The sequence below is a fragment of the Erythrolamprus reginae genome, chromosome 3 (genome assembly GCF_031021105.1).
Source record: "Erythrolamprus reginae isolate rEryReg1 chromosome 3, rEryReg1.hap1, whole genome shotgun sequence".
In the NCBI taxonomy this organism is placed as follows: Eukaryota; Metazoa; Chordata; class Lepidosauria; order Squamata; family Dipsadidae; genus Erythrolamprus; species Erythrolamprus reginae.
This window is the reverse complement of record NC_091952.1, coordinates 69,587,662-69,607,937: the sequence shown is the minus strand read 5'-3', so window position 1 is coordinate 69,607,937 and position 20,276 is coordinate 69,587,662. Positions and strand designations below refer to the sequence as shown.

General features: G+C 37.6%; 1 protein-coding gene across 1 annotated transcript in view; it reads right to left on the bottom strand.

Annotated features, from left to right (window-relative positions):
• LGR6 (leucine rich repeat containing G protein-coupled receptor 6) overlaps positions 1-20,276 on the bottom strand; it is a 188,369-nt gene that overhangs the window by 40,139 nt on the left and 127,954 nt on the right. The window contains exon 6 of the mRNA XM_070748943.1: positions 11,986-12,057. Within this exon, the coding sequence (XP_070605044.1) occupies positions 11,986-12,057 (72 nt within the window). The remainder of the gene's footprint in view (positions 1-11,985; positions 12,058-20,276) is intronic.

The window sequence follows — 20,276 nt, the reverse complement described above, 5'->3', positions numbered from 1 at the left end:
AAACGCCACCGCCCGGCTGTCACCTTTTAAAACAGCCGGGGGGGGGGCTTCTCAGCGTCCTCCTGAACCCGAATGCCAAACCCGAACTTCCGGGTTCGGCGTTTGGGAGGCCGCCGAGAAGCCCCCCGGCTGTTTTAAAAGGTGACAGCCAGGAGGCGGGGCTTCTCAGCGGCCTCCCGAATGCCGAACCCGGAGGTTCGGCAAAAGTTCAGGTTCAGGAGGCCGCTGAGAAGCCCCGCTGCCCGGCTGTCACCTTTTAAAACAGCCGGGGGGCTTCCCAGCGTCCTCCTGAACCCGAACGCCAAACCCGAACTTCCGGGTTCGGCGTTCGGGAGGCCGCCGAGAAGCCCCCCGGCTGTTTCAAAAGATGACAGCCAGGCGGCGGGGCTTCTCGGCAGCCTCCCGAATGCTGAACCTGGAAGTTCGGCAAAAGTTCGGGTTCGGGAGGCCGCTGAGAAGCCCCGCCGCCCGGCTGTCACCTTTTAAAACAGCCGGGGGGCTTATCGGCGGCCTCCCGAACGCCGAACCTGGAAGTTCCAGTTTGGCGTTCGGGTTCAGGAGGACGCTGAGAAGCCCCACGGCTGTTTCAAAAAGCGACAGCCGGGCGGCGGGGCTTCTTGGCGGCGGCGGGGGCGGGTTCATAAGAAGGAAAAAGTTCGTAAGAAGAGGCAAAAATTTTCTGAACCCGGGTTCGTATCTCAGGTTGTTCGTAAGACGAGGGGTTCGTATCATGAGATACGACTGTATTTAGATACACCATCTTGGCCTTACTAATGAAAAGCCAGTACAAATGTTCCTGGGCTTTTTTACTCCAAGTTAAGTTTCAGTTTCTCAAGTTTCCAAAACAACTGTCACATTGTCCAACCAGAATGGCAGCTGGTTGCTTAGTGACATCTCTCCTCCTCCTTGGGTCAGTCAGATGTTGGAATGTGGTTGACTTATCAATTAGGAATTCTGTTTTGACTGAAGGCTCCATCCCTCCCCCCCTTTAGCTCCAAATTGTGTCAAGCTGAGTGCATGTCACCATACATTGTATCCTTGTAATCCAAGGATACAAGCAATCCCACACCTCAATCAAATCCAGGTTTTAACAGCCACATTCTCTTGGGGGGTCCCTCACTATACAGATGCAAGACTCTAAAAGAAGGCTTTGAATGCAAGAAAAAACAAGCAGAGATATAGTTATTCAGAAAACAACTATGACATTATATGGGATGAAGTGACTGAATTATATATGTGGAATGGTTTACATGAATCCTAGAACTCAATTCATTTTATATTATTTTGTTGTCTTTTTTATTTAGTGTCCAAGACTTGGACTCCAAGTAAGTCATTGGTCAAATCCTTAATGAAACCATGCTATCAAGTTGACTTCTTCTTACTTTTTGGGAATACAGTATATTAATTAGATTTTCTTTTGTTGGGACAGAAAAGCCCAGAATGATTGTATGAAATCTTGAATAGAGAAGGCAATCTTAAATTCATTTATTGCTCATGAGAGTTCAAAGCTATTAATATGTCAAGAAATCAAAAGTCAAGATAGTTCAAATGAATACAGATTTATCGCATGCTAACACTCTCTACAAGAATCTGAACTATTAACAGTAAAAGCAAATTGGTGGTAGATAAAAATCAATGGAATTCAAGGTGGGTGGACTTAGATCTCTTATGAGTGTGAAGGGAGTTAGACTGGTGACATGTTGAACCGTCCCTAGGACTTAGTTTGGTCATCTCCAATGAGATTGTTGTTCAGTTGCTAAGTCATGTCCAACTCTTTGCAACTCCATGGACCACAGCATGCCAGCCTCCTCTGTTTTTTCATTGTACTTTGAAGTTAACCCAAATCCATGCCAGTTGTATTATAATATGTAATTAGATATATTACTCTTGAGTTAAAATGGTATATACAAAATATGCCCCCATTTTTGTGGAGGGGTATGAATGTTGTCTAATGGCGGGCACTCAAACACTGAGCACAGTTATATGTTGTGTGCTGTGTGGATGTTTTATATTATAAAAATTAATAAAATACTTTATAAAAAAAGATAATTCTTTTTAATTAGCAATTAATTTTTTTAGACTTTAAACTAAAATCATCATGTCATTTTTCATTGGTTATCAGACAACAAATATATCTCTTGCTGTTTAAGACCACAAGCTAGTTAAAGAAAAGAACACAATTGGATTCACATTCAACTGGCATCTTAGTGCTCAAAGTTATGGTTTGTGGAAAGCCTGTTGAGTGCTTGAGTTATAACTTCAGTGGATTACTTAATCCAAACAGCTGATCCTTTCAAAAATTGGAGAAATGGCATAGACTGAGTAATTTCAGAGCTGAATCAACTTTTAATGACTTCTATACCTGTTTTACAAGGGGGGTTTTGCTTTTGAAAATTTTACTCCTATCCAGTCTTTCTTGATTTGCCCATATTGCCCTTCTTTCTTTGGCAGATTTCTGTTTTTATCTCATATATCTCCCTAATCTTCCCCTAATGTTAAAAAAACTGTCTCAGCAGCAATATTGCACCCATCTCATTAAAAGACAAGCAGACAGGTGGACGAGATCCCACTCTTCATTTGTAGACGAACATCATTTACGAATACAGGCATGATCATATCTTTTCTGTTCCCGTTAAAAGTAAGTAGACATCAGGAGATTACCTATAATGCTGCTATGACTGGATAACCTATTCAGCCTTGGGCTCTAAAATTCAAAGCCTCTGCAAATCCACAGCATCACAATTATTTTCCCTCTGAACACTATCAGCAGAGGTATGGTTATGACCTATAAAGCCCTTCATGGCACCGGACCAGATTACCTCAGGGACCGCCTTCTGCTGCACGAATCCCAGTGACCAGTTAGGTCCCACAGAGTGGGTCTTCTCCGGGTCCCGTCAACCAAACAATGTCGCTTGGCGGGACCCAGAGGAAGAGCCTTCCCTGTGGCGGCCCCGGGACTCTGGAACCAACTTCCCCCCAGAGATTAGAATTGCCCCCACCCTCCTTGCCTTTCGAAAGCTGCTTAAAATCCACCTCTGCCGCCAGGCATGGGGGAACTGAGATACACTTCCCCCTAGGCCTTTACAATTTTATGCATGGTATGTCTGTATGTATGATTGGTTTTTATATAATGAGTTTTTAACTGGTTTTAGTATTGGATTTTGTTATATACTGTTTTATTGCTGTTGTTAGCCGCCCCGAGTCTGCGGAGAGGGGCGGCATACAAATCCAATAAATAAAATAAAATAAATAATTTGTTCTTCCCCTTTCTTTTCCTCTCCTCTGCTTCCAATAGATTACTTTCGAAAGTTAAAAGAAAGAAAAGTAAAGTAAAATGTGGCATGTTACTGTAAAAGAATGAAAGGAAGAAGGAGCAAACACAAAGATGCTGAAAATGAGGAGAGAAATAATTAGGAGGAGGAGAATCGAGACATCTCTATGGCTCCTCCCAGAAAGCATCTTGCTGGAGGCCTCCTGGCAAGAGCATTGCATATATGATACCTCTGGCTCCAACCAAAAGTCAATTCTTAAGCAATAAAACCCCCGATCAAGAAATCAGTAGGGAATCCTGCCATACCACCCACTTTTATATTTCATTATTTGCTTTAGGACTGCTTACGTAAATGGGTCTTCAAGCTGCACACATGAAGATTGCCAGGGCTCCAGGCATAAAATACCTCAAGTATGCAACTTTTTAGAAATAGATTAATTGTTCAAAAACAAAATGTTCTCTTTGTCTTCGCAGCCAGCTCTCCCCACAGCTTATTTGTGTAATAGCGCCAAATCACATAGTGCTAACACCATAATTGTAATAGAAGACATAATCAACCCATGACAAACCTATTATATAATTTATTCTCAAGTATGTTGCTGTGTGTCTCATTTGAACAGCAACCCTTGGTGGAGGTGGGGTGGAAGTGGTAGGGGGTCTGCCATTTCTCAAGCCTGGTTTTGTATTTTGCATGGGACAGACACATCTCTTCTTCATTTTGCTAGTATTTTTAAATGTTCTTTTCATTGCATATCAGAACAAGGCCTTTGATTCCATGAGCTCAAAGAGAAAAGGAAGAGTTTTAAAAGCAGTGAATCTAAAGTATGTATCCTGATGTCCAAGCTAAGCCCTGCAATGGTTAATGATGTTTAGGAGTTAGAGTATTATAGAATAATCTCATGGGCTTCTGTAGAAACATGATGCCATGGAGACATTTCTGTCAGTCTTACCAGGAAGGCAAGACAGGAAACATAACCAGATAAGCTAATTCTATTTTTTGTTAATAAAGCTGTACCTTTATTAACAAAATTTTGAAAATCTGAAAGCACAATTCACTTGCCATCCCCTTTACATTCTGAGAAACTAGCCCTCTTCTGGCTTCTGGCCCTCTTTTCCTGCCCGTTATCTAGCTGAGGGTTGTGCTGTCTCTTATCTAATCTTTCCTTAGGCAGCATCTTTTTGTTTCATCTCTCAAGGTCATTCCCACGCATTGTTACAATTTCCACATCATTCCCACTTAGGCATCACATTAGGCCTATCGCCATGGCCAGTACCGATCCTACTTTCATTACATGTGTCTGCTTCAAATCAGGGCAGGTTGATTAACTTTTTTTCCTAAAATAATGATTAATGGTTTTTTTCTAAAATAATGGTCTAACAGATTTTATGAAGCTGTTTTGGAAAGTGTCAGTATAAGGAGGAAATAGCTGCTTAACTTGAGTAAATTTAAGGCAAGGGAAGAGATAAAGACAAAGAACAACTATTTAATGAAATGTCTAATATCCTATTACGGTAGTTATTTTAACTATTTTGCCTGTGAAACCAGTGTTTCCCAACAAAGTATTTAATGTTGTTTTTCCCATTACTTATTACTTATGCCCTTATTATGGCTTTCCTTTCTTTTCTATTTTAAACTATTTTTTAAATTTATTGTACTTCACACGCGGGGGAAATGTCTTATAAATCTATAAACAAACCAATAAATAAATATTTATTTATTTTTCTGAGTTTTCGGAGAGGGGCGGCATATAAATCCAATAAAACTTGAAACTTGAAATATCACAGGAGAAACATGTTGCTTGACCATATTTATACTGTGGTTGGATTCAAGTGAGAAAAGCACATGTAACAATTATTTGAGGATATTTTGGTAACCTTTAGTAGCATGTTATGATTACAAAAAGTTGCAAATGAAGTCCACAATGCAAATAACACAATATTCAGATTACAGTCCAAATAATCCTACAATGTAATATTTACTCAAAATAAATATACATATCTAAATGTTGGGAAAATGTACTTGCATTTTACGAGTGAGAAACAGTCACAATATTTAGTGTTACTCTTTCTCATCTTTTTAATATCTTCATCACATTAAAACCAACGTTTGAAATTACATACTCAGAATCAAGAAAAAGATTAAGATTATGTGGAATAAGAGTATAGTTAGAGGTCAGAATAACAAGTTAAAGATTCTGCAAATATGTACTGTAGAGAATTTGGTGATGGTTTGAGTTTATAAAGCCCTTTATAGCTTGGCACCTGGATATCTCGTAGGATCACTAAGGAGGGTTGCTTCTCTGTGTCAGAGTGAGCAATGTGCAAAGGCTCCCTCTGCATATATCCTTCTTTGTTGATTCTTTGAAAACTTGAAAAGCAAGCTGCTGTGGAGGGTCTTCCCCCTGTTGCCCCTGTTTATTTTCTGTTTTCTACTTTTGTGTAATTTCTGTGGCTTTTGCTTAAGGTTGCTTACTGTTACTTTTTGTCAAGTTTTTAGATGGCACCATGGATATTTTAGCTGTAGTATTTATTCTGTGTAAACCACTGAAAGTCTTGTTTGTTTGCAGCAGGACAGAAACATGTTTAATAAATAAAGGGGGAAAAATAAATACGTTTGCTGATTACAAAAACAATTTTCTAAATTGTATCATTGACTGGGGCCGAGGGAGGATATAAATTTATGCTTGGATTTAGTCAGCTTTTCACTGTCCACATCTGCTTATCCCAATATTGCAACCTCTTAATTTCTTACAAGAATTTTTACTTTATTTTTCTGTCTCTGCTAAAATATTTATCTTCTTTCTACACAAAAATCTTGAAATCCCCATTGTCTCTAAACCGTAAACTTACTATTATTTGTTCATTGTTTATTTCTGATCCTTGCAATCCAAAATCTCTAATTTTTTATTTATTTGTTTGTTTGTTTGTTTGTTTATTTATTTAGTTAGTTAGTTATTAGATTTGTAGGCCGAAAACTCAAGGCGGCTTACAAATTTGCATTTATATTGTATGTCCTCCTCTTAGGTTAACATATTTTCTTTAGCAATTCATGTAACGGTATATGCTAACCACATAAGTATACATTTTAAATAAGAAATAAATTGTACCATATTCAGTGAGACTTATTCTCAAATAAATTATAGGAATGTAGTTGAATTAAGATACATTTATATACACATGTTTAAATTATCCAAGAAAGACCCTTGCTATTTCCTGGGTAGAAAATAAATCAATTAATTTAAATGCCTCTTTTGCTGAGGCCAGAGTCCCAAACTAGACACTTATGGAATATGCCCAAGAGGACAGTAATATAGACTTCTATTCTTGCTTTTCATCATTTAGCATTTGGACACAGTTTGCTTCTGAACCTGGGGTAAATATAGCCAATATGATTATTGCTCATTGATAGACATGAGCTTTTAAAGTTTTTTTTAAAGTCATTCATATTGGTAAGTGTAACATTATGTTGTGGTAGCAACGTAATATCATAGTTTAATTATATGTGATACAAAGAAATATTTCCTTTAGGTCTGTCATGTTGTTCACTTAATTGGATGATCTCAGATTCCAGTGTAATAAAAGGGAGAACAAAACTTTCCTTTATTGCCTGTGGCATGCAATAAAATTAAAATCAAATTATCAGTTTAATTACCAGTTTAATTTGTCAAAATACATAACGCTTTTATATTGTCGTATCATTCTGAAATTTCATTACTCTGATTTATTTCTTGGATGCTATTTGGAACGTTGACACTTTGAGTCAGAAACACAACAACCACATTATTATTACCGGTATTATTGCTTTTCAGTGTGTATCTGACTTAATGGTGACTGTAACTACAACATGCTTGATTTTAGAAGAATTGATTAAAATAGGCTTTCCTATTTGCCTTTTCTTCAGATGTATTAAAGTCCAAGTATTATGATGCACTAGCTAGCTGGCATGGTAGCAGGTTGGAACAGTGTTGACTAAAACTTTCTTAACTGCAGAAAAAACAATTGCTGCCAACCTGCCTTCCATTGAGGACCTGTATCCTGCACGAGTCAAAAAGAGGGCGGGGAAAATATTTACTGACCTCTCGCATCCTGGACATAAACTGTTTCAACTCCTACCCTCAAAACGTCACTACAGAGCACAGAGCACTGTACACCAAGACAACTAAACACAAGAACAGTTTTTTCCCGAATGCCATCACAATAATTCCCTCAACACGGTCAGACTTTTTACTAAATCTGCACTTCTATTCTACTAGTTTTTCTCATCATCCTTTTCCTCCCACTTAGGACTGTATGACTGTAAGTTGTTGCTTGTATCCTAAGATTTTTATTAATATTGATTGTTTCTTCATTGCTTATTTGACCCCTATGACAATCATTAAGTGTTGTACCACATGATTCTTGACAAATGTATCTTTTTTCTTTTATGTACGTTGAGAGCATATGCACCAAGACAAATTCCTTGTGTGTCCAATTACACTTTGCCAATAAATAATTCAATTCAATTCTATTCTATTCAATTAGGAATTGGTAGCCTATTCATTCTGTCTTATTTCTCTGCCTCCTCACTGACAACTTTGACAAGCAGAAGCAGATAACACACTGTCTGAACTGCAATTTAAAATAGTGGATTAAAGTTTACATACCCATAGCTATAAAATGCCAGCAGGCAATTTGAAAAAAACAACAACTGTGCAATGTTTTTCAGTTTTTCTAAACCAGTTACTTTAGGATGTTCACGTGCAAAAAAAAGAGAGTAGATGTTATTGTAAAGGATTATAGCTTTTTCATAGAGCAGACAGAATAATATCTGATATGTAGAAGATTCCAGATTCAACCTCTATCAGTCTCCAGATAGCAGCTGGTAAATCTTTGAAGTTTACCAATTTTATCAGCAACCCTTGTCTAATGGATTAATATTCTGACTCCATAAAAGGGAACAACGTCCTATGTTATTTTCTGTCCGTAGAGAATTGCATGTTTAGAAGTGCAGCTGTTTCAATATATTTATGCACCAATTTATAATCAGCTGAAGGGGAGTTTCCCCATCTGTTGTTTCTTATTTGCTGTTTTATTTTTTAACATTTTCCTCTTTTGCTCAAATTTTCTCTTTTTTGGTATTTTTTTTACAGTTCTCTCTTCTATTGCTTTTAACAGATGCTCTTCTGTTCCTGGAACACCTATTTCTCATTTTCTGCATACCACACGATCATCATTACTACACCCATCGATTTGGTTTCTCTCTTCCTTTGCTTTGTTGTTTCCGCACCATTTCACCTGATAGCTTCAACTCTGTGATTTAATGTCAATTTTGGTAGAACTTGTGGCAGGTAATTTTAAAAACCTGTTTAAATCAATCAACTTCCCAGAATAAAGCTTAGCTCTGTGACCATTATACCCTTGGGCAATGCACTTTCTTCTTTGCATTTATTGTCTTCTTTCCCTAGATGAACTGGCTAGGCTCCCTAATGACTTCCAGAGAAAAGGTGCCAAACCACATGAAAGAGAAAAAGGCATGGAGGTTCCCTTCTTTCTTCCCGTTGTCTCGTATGAAAGAAGAGGATTTTGTGGCAAGGATTGCAATAGGGGAAATACCTTGCTATTTAATTGCGCAAGAGCAATGCCTGGTGGGAGAAGGACCTCACTGCAATACGGCATTTCTGTTTTACCTCCCAGCATCTGCTTCCTTTTGTAACTTATTAGTACATAGTTTATAGTTATAGTTTATTAGATTTATATGCCGCTCCTCTCCAAAGACTCGGGGCGGCTCACAACATAATAGTAATATATTACAAATCTAATAGTAAAAGTTAAATCAGTTTAAAAGCATTAATACATATTAAAATCCCTAACTATACAATCATACACATTCAACACAAAACATACACAAAGCCCCCCCCCTTTTTTTAAAAAAAAGAAACAAAGCCAAAGTATATACAGTGTTCCCTCGATTTTCGCGGGGGATACGTTCCGAGACCGCCTGCGAAAGTCGAATTTCCGTGAAGTAGAGATGCGGAAGTAAATACATCATTTTTGGCTATGGACAGTATCACAAGCCATCCCTTAACACTAAATTACCATTTCCCATTCCCTTAACAACCATTTACTCACTATTATTACTGGTACTTACCATTGAATAAGACACTTAGTGGTCCTGATATTTATAAACATAATTATTTATTAATAATAATTATTTTTTTTGTTATTTATTTGCAAAAATTATTAGTTTGGCCATGACGTATGACATAATTGGGTGGGAAAAACCGTGGTATAGAAAAAAACCCACGAAGTATTTTTTAATTAATATTTTTTGAAAAACCGTGGTATAGACTATTCGCGAAGTTCAAACCTGCGAAAATCGAGGGAACACTGTACTGTACTTTCAGATTGAATGTAACAAGTATCCCTGAAACTGAGTGTCTTTATTGCAGGGGTTAGTACAATATAAAAATAGTCCCGGAAGGAAGAATTCCAATACAAGAGCTTCTGATAGATTAAAGTCCAGGCAGGGCAAGTCTAGTAGGAAGGAAGGATGAAAAGTGTGACGTTTCCACATTCCCTGCTTTCCACTCCTTTGGCTTTTGTTGTGGTGCATTCCCTCTCTTTGAAATGTTTAAAGCAACTCGAGTAGATCAGGACCTAATTCCAGATCATTTTTGGAAGTCTAGGATGACTGGAGATCCTGTAGATTCACGGGCTTTCCCAAACAACCCATTCTGTTCCGCTGACATTCTGATATTGAGGGAGATAGGATGATAGACTCTTCTGCAGGCTGAGAATATTCAAAATGGGGCATCTCTCCCCATACAGATGGAGACCTCCTTTTCCATGCTTGATGGAGGAAATAAGGTTCTATGGCTCTTGAGATGCCTCTCAAAGTTCTGTATGATTGCACCACAGGTGTTCAAAACCAGATAAGATTAAAAAAAAAATTGGGGGGGATATTTCTGGAAATACTCAAAATGAGTCCTTAAGAGATTTAATAAAAGCAACCAGCCTTATTAACCTCCTGATGATAGAATTATTAGGTAGCAATAGTAAAGAAGATATACAAAGCTTGTGGAACATTTCTGGAATTCTTTCCAACCCCTTAATTGCAACTCCACCCTGGGTCATGCAAGAGGAAAAGGGAATAGGCTTAGACTGGAACAGCTGGCAACATTGTGGATGGGTGCCCATTTATAAGGATCTATGGGGGATATTTTTCTGGATGTTTTGCCTCTGCAGAGGTTTGGTCCTTTTTAAAAATTTGTATTTGTTTTGCCAGCTTCTCTTGCCACTCCAGATGTATCCTATTCTGTTCTGTTTTTGAAGTGTTATTATATTAGTCAGATGACAGTCAGAAAAGTCCCAAGCCCCTTGACGTATCTTTCCCTGCCAATTTTCTGTTAGGCTTGCAATTTAAAACTATGCTCAGTTTCTTTCAATTTAGTCTCCCTTGATATATTCAACGTTTATATTGAACAACATAAGGAGATAGTGTATAGTTAGGTTTAACTCATTTTGCTAACCTAGAATCAATCTGTTTTGCCCTGGTTCATTAGATTGTGGCTTCCTGTTTTGTACAAAGATTTTACATGAATAATTACAAAAGAAATAGCGGTATTAGTTAAACAAAGAGATCTGAGAGATTTTAAAGAAATAAAAACTGCAGCACTGGAAAGCGCTCAAGCAGTAGTGGTATTGGGTTGGAAAGAGGCTAAAAAATGGACATTACAGAATTGGCACTGGTACATGGTGGATCACATTCACTTTGAAATTATGGAAATAAGATTAAACAACTTTAATGGAAACAAACTGGAGAGACTGATGGAATGATGGGACAAGGTGAAAGATTATATGTTAAGTAAAATTTGTGACGAAAAGGTGAAAAATAAACTCCAATCACTCTTTGAATTGTAAATAAATGCAAATAATTGTAAATTGTAAATAAATGCAAATAAGGAAATAACAGAATATACACTTGTAAATATTTGAACCCCCCCCCAATTGGTGGTGGGGAATGTATGTTTAGTCGGGTGATGGGAACACATGCACAGAGCACCGTTGCATGTTGTTTGTATTGTGTTATGTATATGCAAAAACTACTAAAATATATTTTTTTTAAAAAGATTTTACATGAATAAAAGAACCAATCAAGAAATATGCTCCAGACTAACATTTGATAGAGAGCCACGATGGCCTTGGAATGGATCTGAAGGCCAGATGCAGTGATGTGCTCATTCCTACAAGGACCAGAATCATGCACGCAATGATTTTCCGTGTGACTCTGTGGAAGTGAAAATTGGACTTTGAAGAAGCAGGATAGGAACTGCATTGACATGTTTATGCTTTGTTGGAAAGGATTGCTGAGAATATTAGGAAACAAACACAAATGTACTTCATAGAACAAATTAATCCAGGGTTCTCACTCAAGCACAAAATTTCAAAGTTTAGACACATGAACTTCCCTGAGAAATCTGAAACACAGGGAAAGATGAAAAGAAGGATAAAGGGCGTGACAACCAGCAAAATTAGCAGGCCCAGTTACTGTTGTGATAGGTCTCCTTATGGAATATCTGAAGGACTAGGCTGGGCTCAGATTGTCCTGGAGAAAACCTATGTGGTCTCCATGAATCACACTAATCAAACAGTCATTCAAAAATAAATCAATAGCAGAGGAAACACAAAATCCTTTATAAAAATAGTAAAAGCACAAAGAAAACCCAGCAACTCACAGAGTTTCCAGATTATGGAGTCCTTCAAAGCCATGTATTCCCAAGTGCTGGATCTGATTATTATGCAGGTGTCTGCAGAGAGAAAGGAGAGACTTAAATTCTGAACATCAAACAGTTTCCCCCCCTCTTTGTTTGAAGAGAAACTGTAAACTGAACACCGAAGGTCAAGAATGCTCATATTTTTAGAGATTTTTAAAATAATAATGAATGTATTATATTAAAAATTCTGATAAATTTGGGTATGAAAGGGAACATGCCCATATGTTTATATATACAGTATATATGTCACGTTTTTGCTGAATTTGAAAAATAAGGGAGACTAGGATAGATTCGACAGAAAACAAACAAACACACGCACACACAAACATATAAATAAAATGGGCTGCCATAAATAGATATGGGCTATCTGAATTAACCAATTCTCAAGCTCATTCTATTTAAAACTCCAGGATTTATTGCATTCCTGTTGATTTAATCAAAAATACTACTAACGCTGAAAACTTACACTATGGACTAAAATAGCCAAAGATACCAGTTCGAGGTTTCTATGTATATATACCATTTCGAGCAGATCATAAATTGTCAGACAAAAATGGCTTCAAGAGTCACAAAACACATACCGGTATTTATCAGTTAAACAATTCTCTTACTGTCCTGACGCAGAACCTTTTTCAAAGAAATGAAGTCACAGACACCACACATTTTTCTCTGTGTCTGCTTTATCAAGGCGAATCCCAGTGACCGGTTAGGTCCCACAGAGTTGGCCTTCTCTGGGTCCCGTCGACTAAAAAATGTCGTCTGGCGGGACCCAGGGGAAGAGCCTTCTCTGTGGTGGCTCCGACCCTCTGGAACCAGCTCCCCCCAGAGATTAAGATTGCCCCCACCCTCCTTGCCTTTCGTAAACTCCTTAAAACCCACCTCTGCCATCAGGCATGGGAGAATTGAAACATCTCCCCCTTGCCCATGTAGTTTTGGTGTATGATTGATTGTGTGCTTGTTTTTTATATATTGGGGTTTCTTTTTTGGACATTTTAACCTAAAACTGTAATTTAGATTGCTAAATATTAGATTTGTTACTATGTACTGTTTTTACCATTGTTGTGAGCCGTCTGGGAGTCTGAGGAGAGGGGCGGCATATAAATCCAATAAATCTAATCTAATCTAATCTATATGATGTTGTTGTTTTTTAACCTTCAAAATCCAAAGATAACGGCAGGGAAAGGATAAAGTTTAGCACAATGACATCATGCAGACATCACCAAGAAGAGGGAGAAACACAGCTGGGTCAATGTGTTCTTTAATATGCCTCATTATGCCTTCAGATCACATTTCTTATCCTGACTGGTTTTATTAGTGCAAAGCTGGAATGAGGAGGTACTCTACATCCTTGCAGTAATAAGACTAGGAATCAAAATCCACATACTGTACAGTGGTGCCTCTACTTAAGAACGCCTCTACTTAACAACTTTTCTAGATAAGAACCAGGTGTTCAAGATTTTTTTGCCTCTACTCAAGAACCATTTTCTACTTAAGAACCTGAGCCTGGAAAAATTTCCCAGGAAATTTGAGAGCGGCATGAAGGCCTGGCCATTTCCCTGCCATTCCCCCTTTAATCCTGGCCATCTCGGGCTTTTCTGGGCTGCCAAAGGAGCCTTTCAGTGGCGCTTAAGGAGGCTTTGGCAGAGCAAACAAAGCATTTTCCTTTCTCTGGGTGCCTGGAGAGGGAATAAACTTCTGTCAGTGCCCAGAGAAAAGAAACACTTCCTTCTCTCTGGGCAGCCCAGAGCGAATGGAGCATTCTTCTTTCTCTGGGTGCTGCCTCAGAGTCCCTCTTTTTTTTTAAGCCTTAAAGTATTGGATTTTTTTGATTCCCCTCACTTCACCTTCTTCCTTCAGCAGTGACTGTCCTCCTCCTCCTCTTCCTCTTCTTCCAACCCAAATTCTGAGCTTTTATTTCTTTCCTAATGGGTTTGCACACATTATTTGCTTTTACACTGATTCCTATGGGAAAAATTGCTTCTACTTAAGAACGTTTCTACTTAAGAACCTGGACATGGAACGAATTAAGTTCTTAAGTAGAGGTACCACTGTATTGTTGCCAATAGAATTGATAGAATGGAAGTACGGTTTCCTAGCGCAATTGGATTTGACACAACTCGAGAGAGATTCTAACCATCAGTAGGTGAGTTAATAGAATTATAATTACTGGTGTTTAGTCTAGATTGGCATTATGAGAAAAACACATAAATCCCAACCCATTTGGTCTGAAAGTCCAGAGGTTTCGCTAAGTGAGAAATTCAGGCAGCCTCAATTTATGAGGGTCAGAGTGTGGTTGAGAAATAGCAGCCTGTGAATCCATAAATATTCCTGGTAAGACGTTCTTGCCCTTTAAGGCTAGCAGAGACAGAAAAAAGATTTGCCCAGGAGAGAAAACTTGGATCACTCTAACTTGTAATGTAGGAGATTAATTTCATTCAAAAGCTAAATCAGAACATTTGAATATAAAATAATGATTCTTCACTGATATTGAAAACAATACACACCAAATCCAGATGTTTTCTTCTATCAAATTTTATGGGACATGGTTAGATCAGAGTGACCTGACATTACTGTGAAATTTTAGATAAATATCATATCTGTATTTAAATTTCACAGAATGTTGGATCCCTTGTTGAAAATCAGGAGTTTTGATATATAATAATAACACATGGCACATGGAAATATGAGAAGAATATGATAAGACTTGCACCCAGGCAAATCAACTAGCTTTGATTTGCAGCTTTAAAATAACTCTTAAGTCCAAGAGGCTTCGGTATATCCAGCAGAGGTACCCTGAATGGAATAGTTCAATCTGCATAACATATTTATTCTGTAGTTAATACTTAAACTCTGAACACTGCTCAGTGCCATTATTCAAGAGATCTTTTACTAGCATTTGCTAATTCACTTTATCCTAAGTTTGGGAGAAAATATTCAAACAACTCTTCCTGATATCAGAATTAATTAGTGTTTCATTGAGACGAGAATGTCAGCATTGCTCTATCATACAAACATAATCATGATTGTATAAGAGAAACAGAAAGATACAAAGGTTTCTGGCTTAAATTTGGCTTGGAATGTTTTGTTCTGTTTTGAAATGAAGCAAACCATGAACATTCCAGTTGCCCAAGAAACATTTTATAATCTTACAAGCATCTTAAAGACTGGAACTTTCATGGAAAATGGAACACCCATCTTTGCCACCAGCTCTTTAACAACACAAACAAAAGAAGTTTGACTCATAATCCAAGTTGGGACAGTAAATATTTGAGAGGAGGGACTTTTCTCCCATCCTTCTATCTTCTTCTCCATATTAAAAAATCTTAACGGATGAAATAACTGTTGTAGTAATCTTTGCCAAGTTTATTGATTATGTTACAGATAGTTTGACCATTTCAGAAGTGGTCCTTGGATGCATGGACTTCTATCATCCTTCACATCGTTTAGGTTTAATTACCATATTTCCTATATTAAATCATTGGTAAATGGGATAAAGTATATAATACGTATAACATATTAGAATACCAGAAAAGAAAACATTTAAGATTATTCTAAAAGGGAAATCACTTTCAGAACAGCAAATTCTTATTCGTTTAGTAAAACATAAGATCCCACATATCTTGCAAATGCCTTGATTTCATCTATCTCATCCAATAAAATCAGAAAGTAACATCTTGCCATGTTTTGAATGTATCTGCTAACATCTTGCCATGTTTTGAATGTACATAAACATTCTAGGTACATGAAATATGTTACACAGCATTGTAATATTTTGTTATACCGACATTCTTACAAGAAATAGCTACCTTGTCATGGACATAGAAAGATACCCCAACTCTAGAATATAAAAATTGAAGCACTTTAACATCAAAACTGAAATTGCTATATTCAAGCCAAGAAAAACAGAAATTAACAGGGTTTCCCCAAATTAAATTGTAGAACAATTTTTGGGAAATTCAAAAAAAATTGAAGTAGAGTAACAGATGGAATTCTGAAGGAATAGTTTATAAGTCTACGAAAGAAATTGTATTAGAATGGAATTAGTGTGGAAACTCAGTAGTTATCCATATAGCATTTCAGCCTTTTATGCATGTATTTTGCTCATGAGTAAATAATTTCTCTTTACAATACAATCCCATTCTATCTATTTATAGGTAATTCTATCTTATAATTTGCTTGTGGTACTGAATTTTCTTTCTTCAACAGGGAATGTTGGCATTTGCCATCTAAGGAACTATTATAGCTCTTCTTTTTCTCTCTATAAAAAATTGTATTTATTTCTTGTGAGATTTGTCCCTTTCCCATAAAAGGGTTGAAATATCTAACCACATTCTAAAATGCTAGATGAACAACAGGTGGTGCTATTGAGGTTTTTTCATTTTTTACTTTTTAACCACCAGAAAGGCAGTATTTATTTATTGATTTTATTTAGTTTGTTAAACATGCACGATATGCAGATATAAGTATAAACATGGATATGAACACAAGAAATGAGTACAAATAAATGGGAACAGTAGGACAGGGATGGTAGGCATGATGGTGTGCTTTTGCATGTCCCCTTACAGACCTCTTAGGAATTGGTTGCTGGGTTTGATAGAGCAGTTCCTATTTGACTACTTGTTGCCTGTTTCACAGGAATACAGCTATCCACTTGTGCAGGGATCCGTAAATGCCATTAGAACTTAGCTTTAACAGTAGTTGTCGTGTATCACTGAGTCTATTACTTTATCCTGCTCGAGGTGTATTGTCCAAATGTTTCTGCAGTGTAAGGAGTTGCAGATTACAGCACATTTTTTTTCCTGAAACCAAACTGTTTGTTAGAGAGTAGGAGTTGTTTGTCTCTAAGTGGAGAATGATGGATTCATGACTTTACAGGTGATGTAACACAGTGAAATTGGTCTGTAATTTTCAACTAGGCTTTTTGAAGATAGGAATGACTGTGGCTAATGACCATAGGTCGGCAAGGAGCTGGTTCTGAAAGATACCTCATAGATTGTACTTAGACTATGCAGTGGAATAGGGCCAATAGACAAAGATGGTTTTAGGTTGCGTAGTACCTTTTCAATGTTATCTTCTTTAAAATCAATATGTAGCAGATTGTTGTAATTAGTTGTGGTATGAGTAGGAAATGTGGAGCATGAGCCATTGCTGTTGATAAAGACTGAACTGAAGAATGAGTTTAAGAGGTTGGCCTTAATGGTTTCATCATTATAGTCTTTCTCGTTAGGCTCTTTTAGATATGGGATAGTTTTTGAGTCTTTAAGTTTGGCATTTATGAAATTATAGAAGGCTTCGGTGGATTTTGTTTGCAGTAGTAATTGGTGCATTCTGCCTTTATCTGGTGCATAAGGTTTTGTAGCAGCTTTTAAATTTAGCTACATAAGCAGGGGGGGGGGTGTTGCCAAAGAGATTTTTTTTTATTGGAGCCTCTTTATTGTTATGGTTAATTTTGGGGAGGAGGGGTTATTATTGATATGTATAGTTTAATGATTCTTTTGACTTCAAGCAAAAAGTGTTATAATGGTCTTCAACAGTATTACAGCCAGTGAACAGACTGTGCCAGTCATGAGAGGTCAGCAGCTATGAAATCATATTTAGCTTTTTAAAAGTTATATTTTTGACCCCCATCATTATGACCCTCTTTGCAAGGATGTAAATTGAGACAAAGGTCAATCATGCTGTGGTCAGTGTTGAAAAAATATTATTTGATTTGTAGACTATAGATTGAGTTTAAACTGCTGCAGAAGATGAGATCAAGGCAGTTGTTGAGCCTAGTATTTGTTGTAGTTGGCTCTGGCCCAGCTCCTGCCCCAGGGAATGGGGAGGTGGATACAGGGGGAAATTCAACATGTCACAGGCCTGTGTTATTGCCGACCGAATCAGTTCAGAGTTTAGTTTCCTCGGACGAAGAAGAAGGTGGGAGTGACTCGGCAGAGGGGGGGCTTGGCACACAGCCCAGGCGGTCAATCTCCCTTATTTTCCTTTGATTCAGATGATGATGTTTTGGACCCACGCAAGCGCAGAATTATGCGTAGAAGAGACCAAGTAAGAACATATTACAGGAAATAAGGGAGGCCACCTGTGTTTGGATGGGGCTCCAGTAATTAGGGCTGCTGCTATAAATAGCAGCATGTGGGTTTGGCCGTTGTGGAAGAATATCTGATCAGAGTTCGTCAGGAATTTGTGTTGCTGGACTTTGTTGCTTTTTCACGCCTTTGAAACCAAAGCAGAGCAATGTGTGTGTGTGTCTCACTTCGTTGGAATAAGAAGGGGTGTGAAGTTTCTTCACAGCTGCTAGCTAAGTACTTAATGACTGCTTAAGGGAAATTGTACAGACTACCTGATTGTTTTGGGAAGAGTGCTCTTTGCAATACAAAAATAGTGCTTTGTTTATTTTGAATTTTGTGATAAAGAACATTGTTTTGAATTTTCAAACGTGTGTGTGTCTGAAATTTGTACCCTTGAATTTTCGGGAGGCTCCTATCAGAGAGCCTGGCAGAACAGTATTATTCACTACTAATTGATCCAGTCCCAGAGTAGTAACAGCATTGTATAGGGTTGCATATGTAGGTTCAGTTATAGGTTATATCATTCTCTCTCATACACACACAGGGGGGGGGGGGGAACCGTGTTGTCATTAACAACAAATCCTTTCAATCCAGAAGCACCTTTCAGTTAGCTTTGTATGTGCTTCTGGCACGAATACAGACAGACCTGGGTTAAGGGAGCAGTTGTCAAGCCAGATGCCACATGGAAATATATGATAGTATTATATGAAAATGTAAATATCTGGAAGATGTTTAAAGGGTGTCTTTACTGGTATTTCCACTACAATTTCTCTTTCAGGTTATACGGAATTTAAGGGATGCCAATATTTACCTGGAACACTGTTTCCTTTGGAGGATGACATTGAAGACTTAATGCATTTCTATGGCATGGGGTTTAAACTCACGCATACATATAGATCATAAAATAAGAGGTTCACTTTAGTCACAGTTCAATCAATTTGTATTCTTCACTGGATTTCCCAGAAGACCTGGAATTATATGATTTCCTAAACAGCGAATCATATGTTTCTGATTAAGCTTTCTGCTTCCGATTCAATCCTGGTATTAGACTCTGCCTTCATACAAACCTACTCCATCTCCTTCTCCTTAGTTTTGTGAGCAACAGATGTAAGATAATCATACATCTATTTCCTTTTTATCACATAATTCTACCCCAATGCCCTCCAAATGTTGTAGAATGCAATCCCCAGCTTCTGTCACTTTCCTCCAATGACCAGGCTGTTGTAGAGTTAGCTCCTAGGAGCTAAGCATCTGGCTGTGGACATCATTGTGAAGTCTGGGAAAGTACCATTTCTTTCTTCCCCATTTAGATCTTCCAAATAAGCAAGGAAATCATTGAATTAAGAAAGACATTGAACTAGAATCTCTTGCATCAAAAAGCTCCCAGTGACAAATATCATTTCAGCACCAGAGATCCTTTCTGTTGCCTATCATCTGCTGTAGAAAAAGAAATGAACATTTAGTACCATTTTAAAACCTATGTTTTCCATGGATCAGAGCCCAATTACAGACAGAAAGAGCAGAAATTCTTATTCAAGACCCTATTTCATTTGGAATGAAAATAGCCCTCCCTTTTATTATAATAATGTCTACCACTCCAAAACCTAAACAATAAACAAGGGACAGAGTATATTAACTGTTCAGAATTAACTGTCCCACTACTTGATCATCAGACAAGTCACTGACTTTCTCTTTAATTATTTTTAAGCTTACTTCTGATGGGACTTTAAATACTTTGTTCTTTTCAAAAATTTCTCAGAATTCATAAATTTCCTATGACAATGCTGAGATGTTTTCTGTCCTCTCCATCTTCAGACAGGTTTTTAAATGCTTTAATGGGTCTCAATATGTTTTCCAAATCATACAGTTAAACACAATGTTCCTTTAAAACAGTGCTTCTCAATTATTTTCTGTTCCCCCCCCCCCAAGGAAAAAGTAAACATTTCGTGCCCTGTCAACTCTCCGCTGGGATGATTGTTTGCAATATTTAGCATGTTTTCGCTGAAAAAACTCAAGCAGATTATCAGCGTGATTGGGGTGTAATGTGTTTAAGTGATGCCTTAATTTATCTGGCTTCATGCTGCCTGCTGCCAACATTTTTAGACATAGTAAACATGTTGATCTTTCCTCGTCTCCCACATAGTCACAGTGAAGCCAAGCCCTACATACACTTTGTCTTATTTC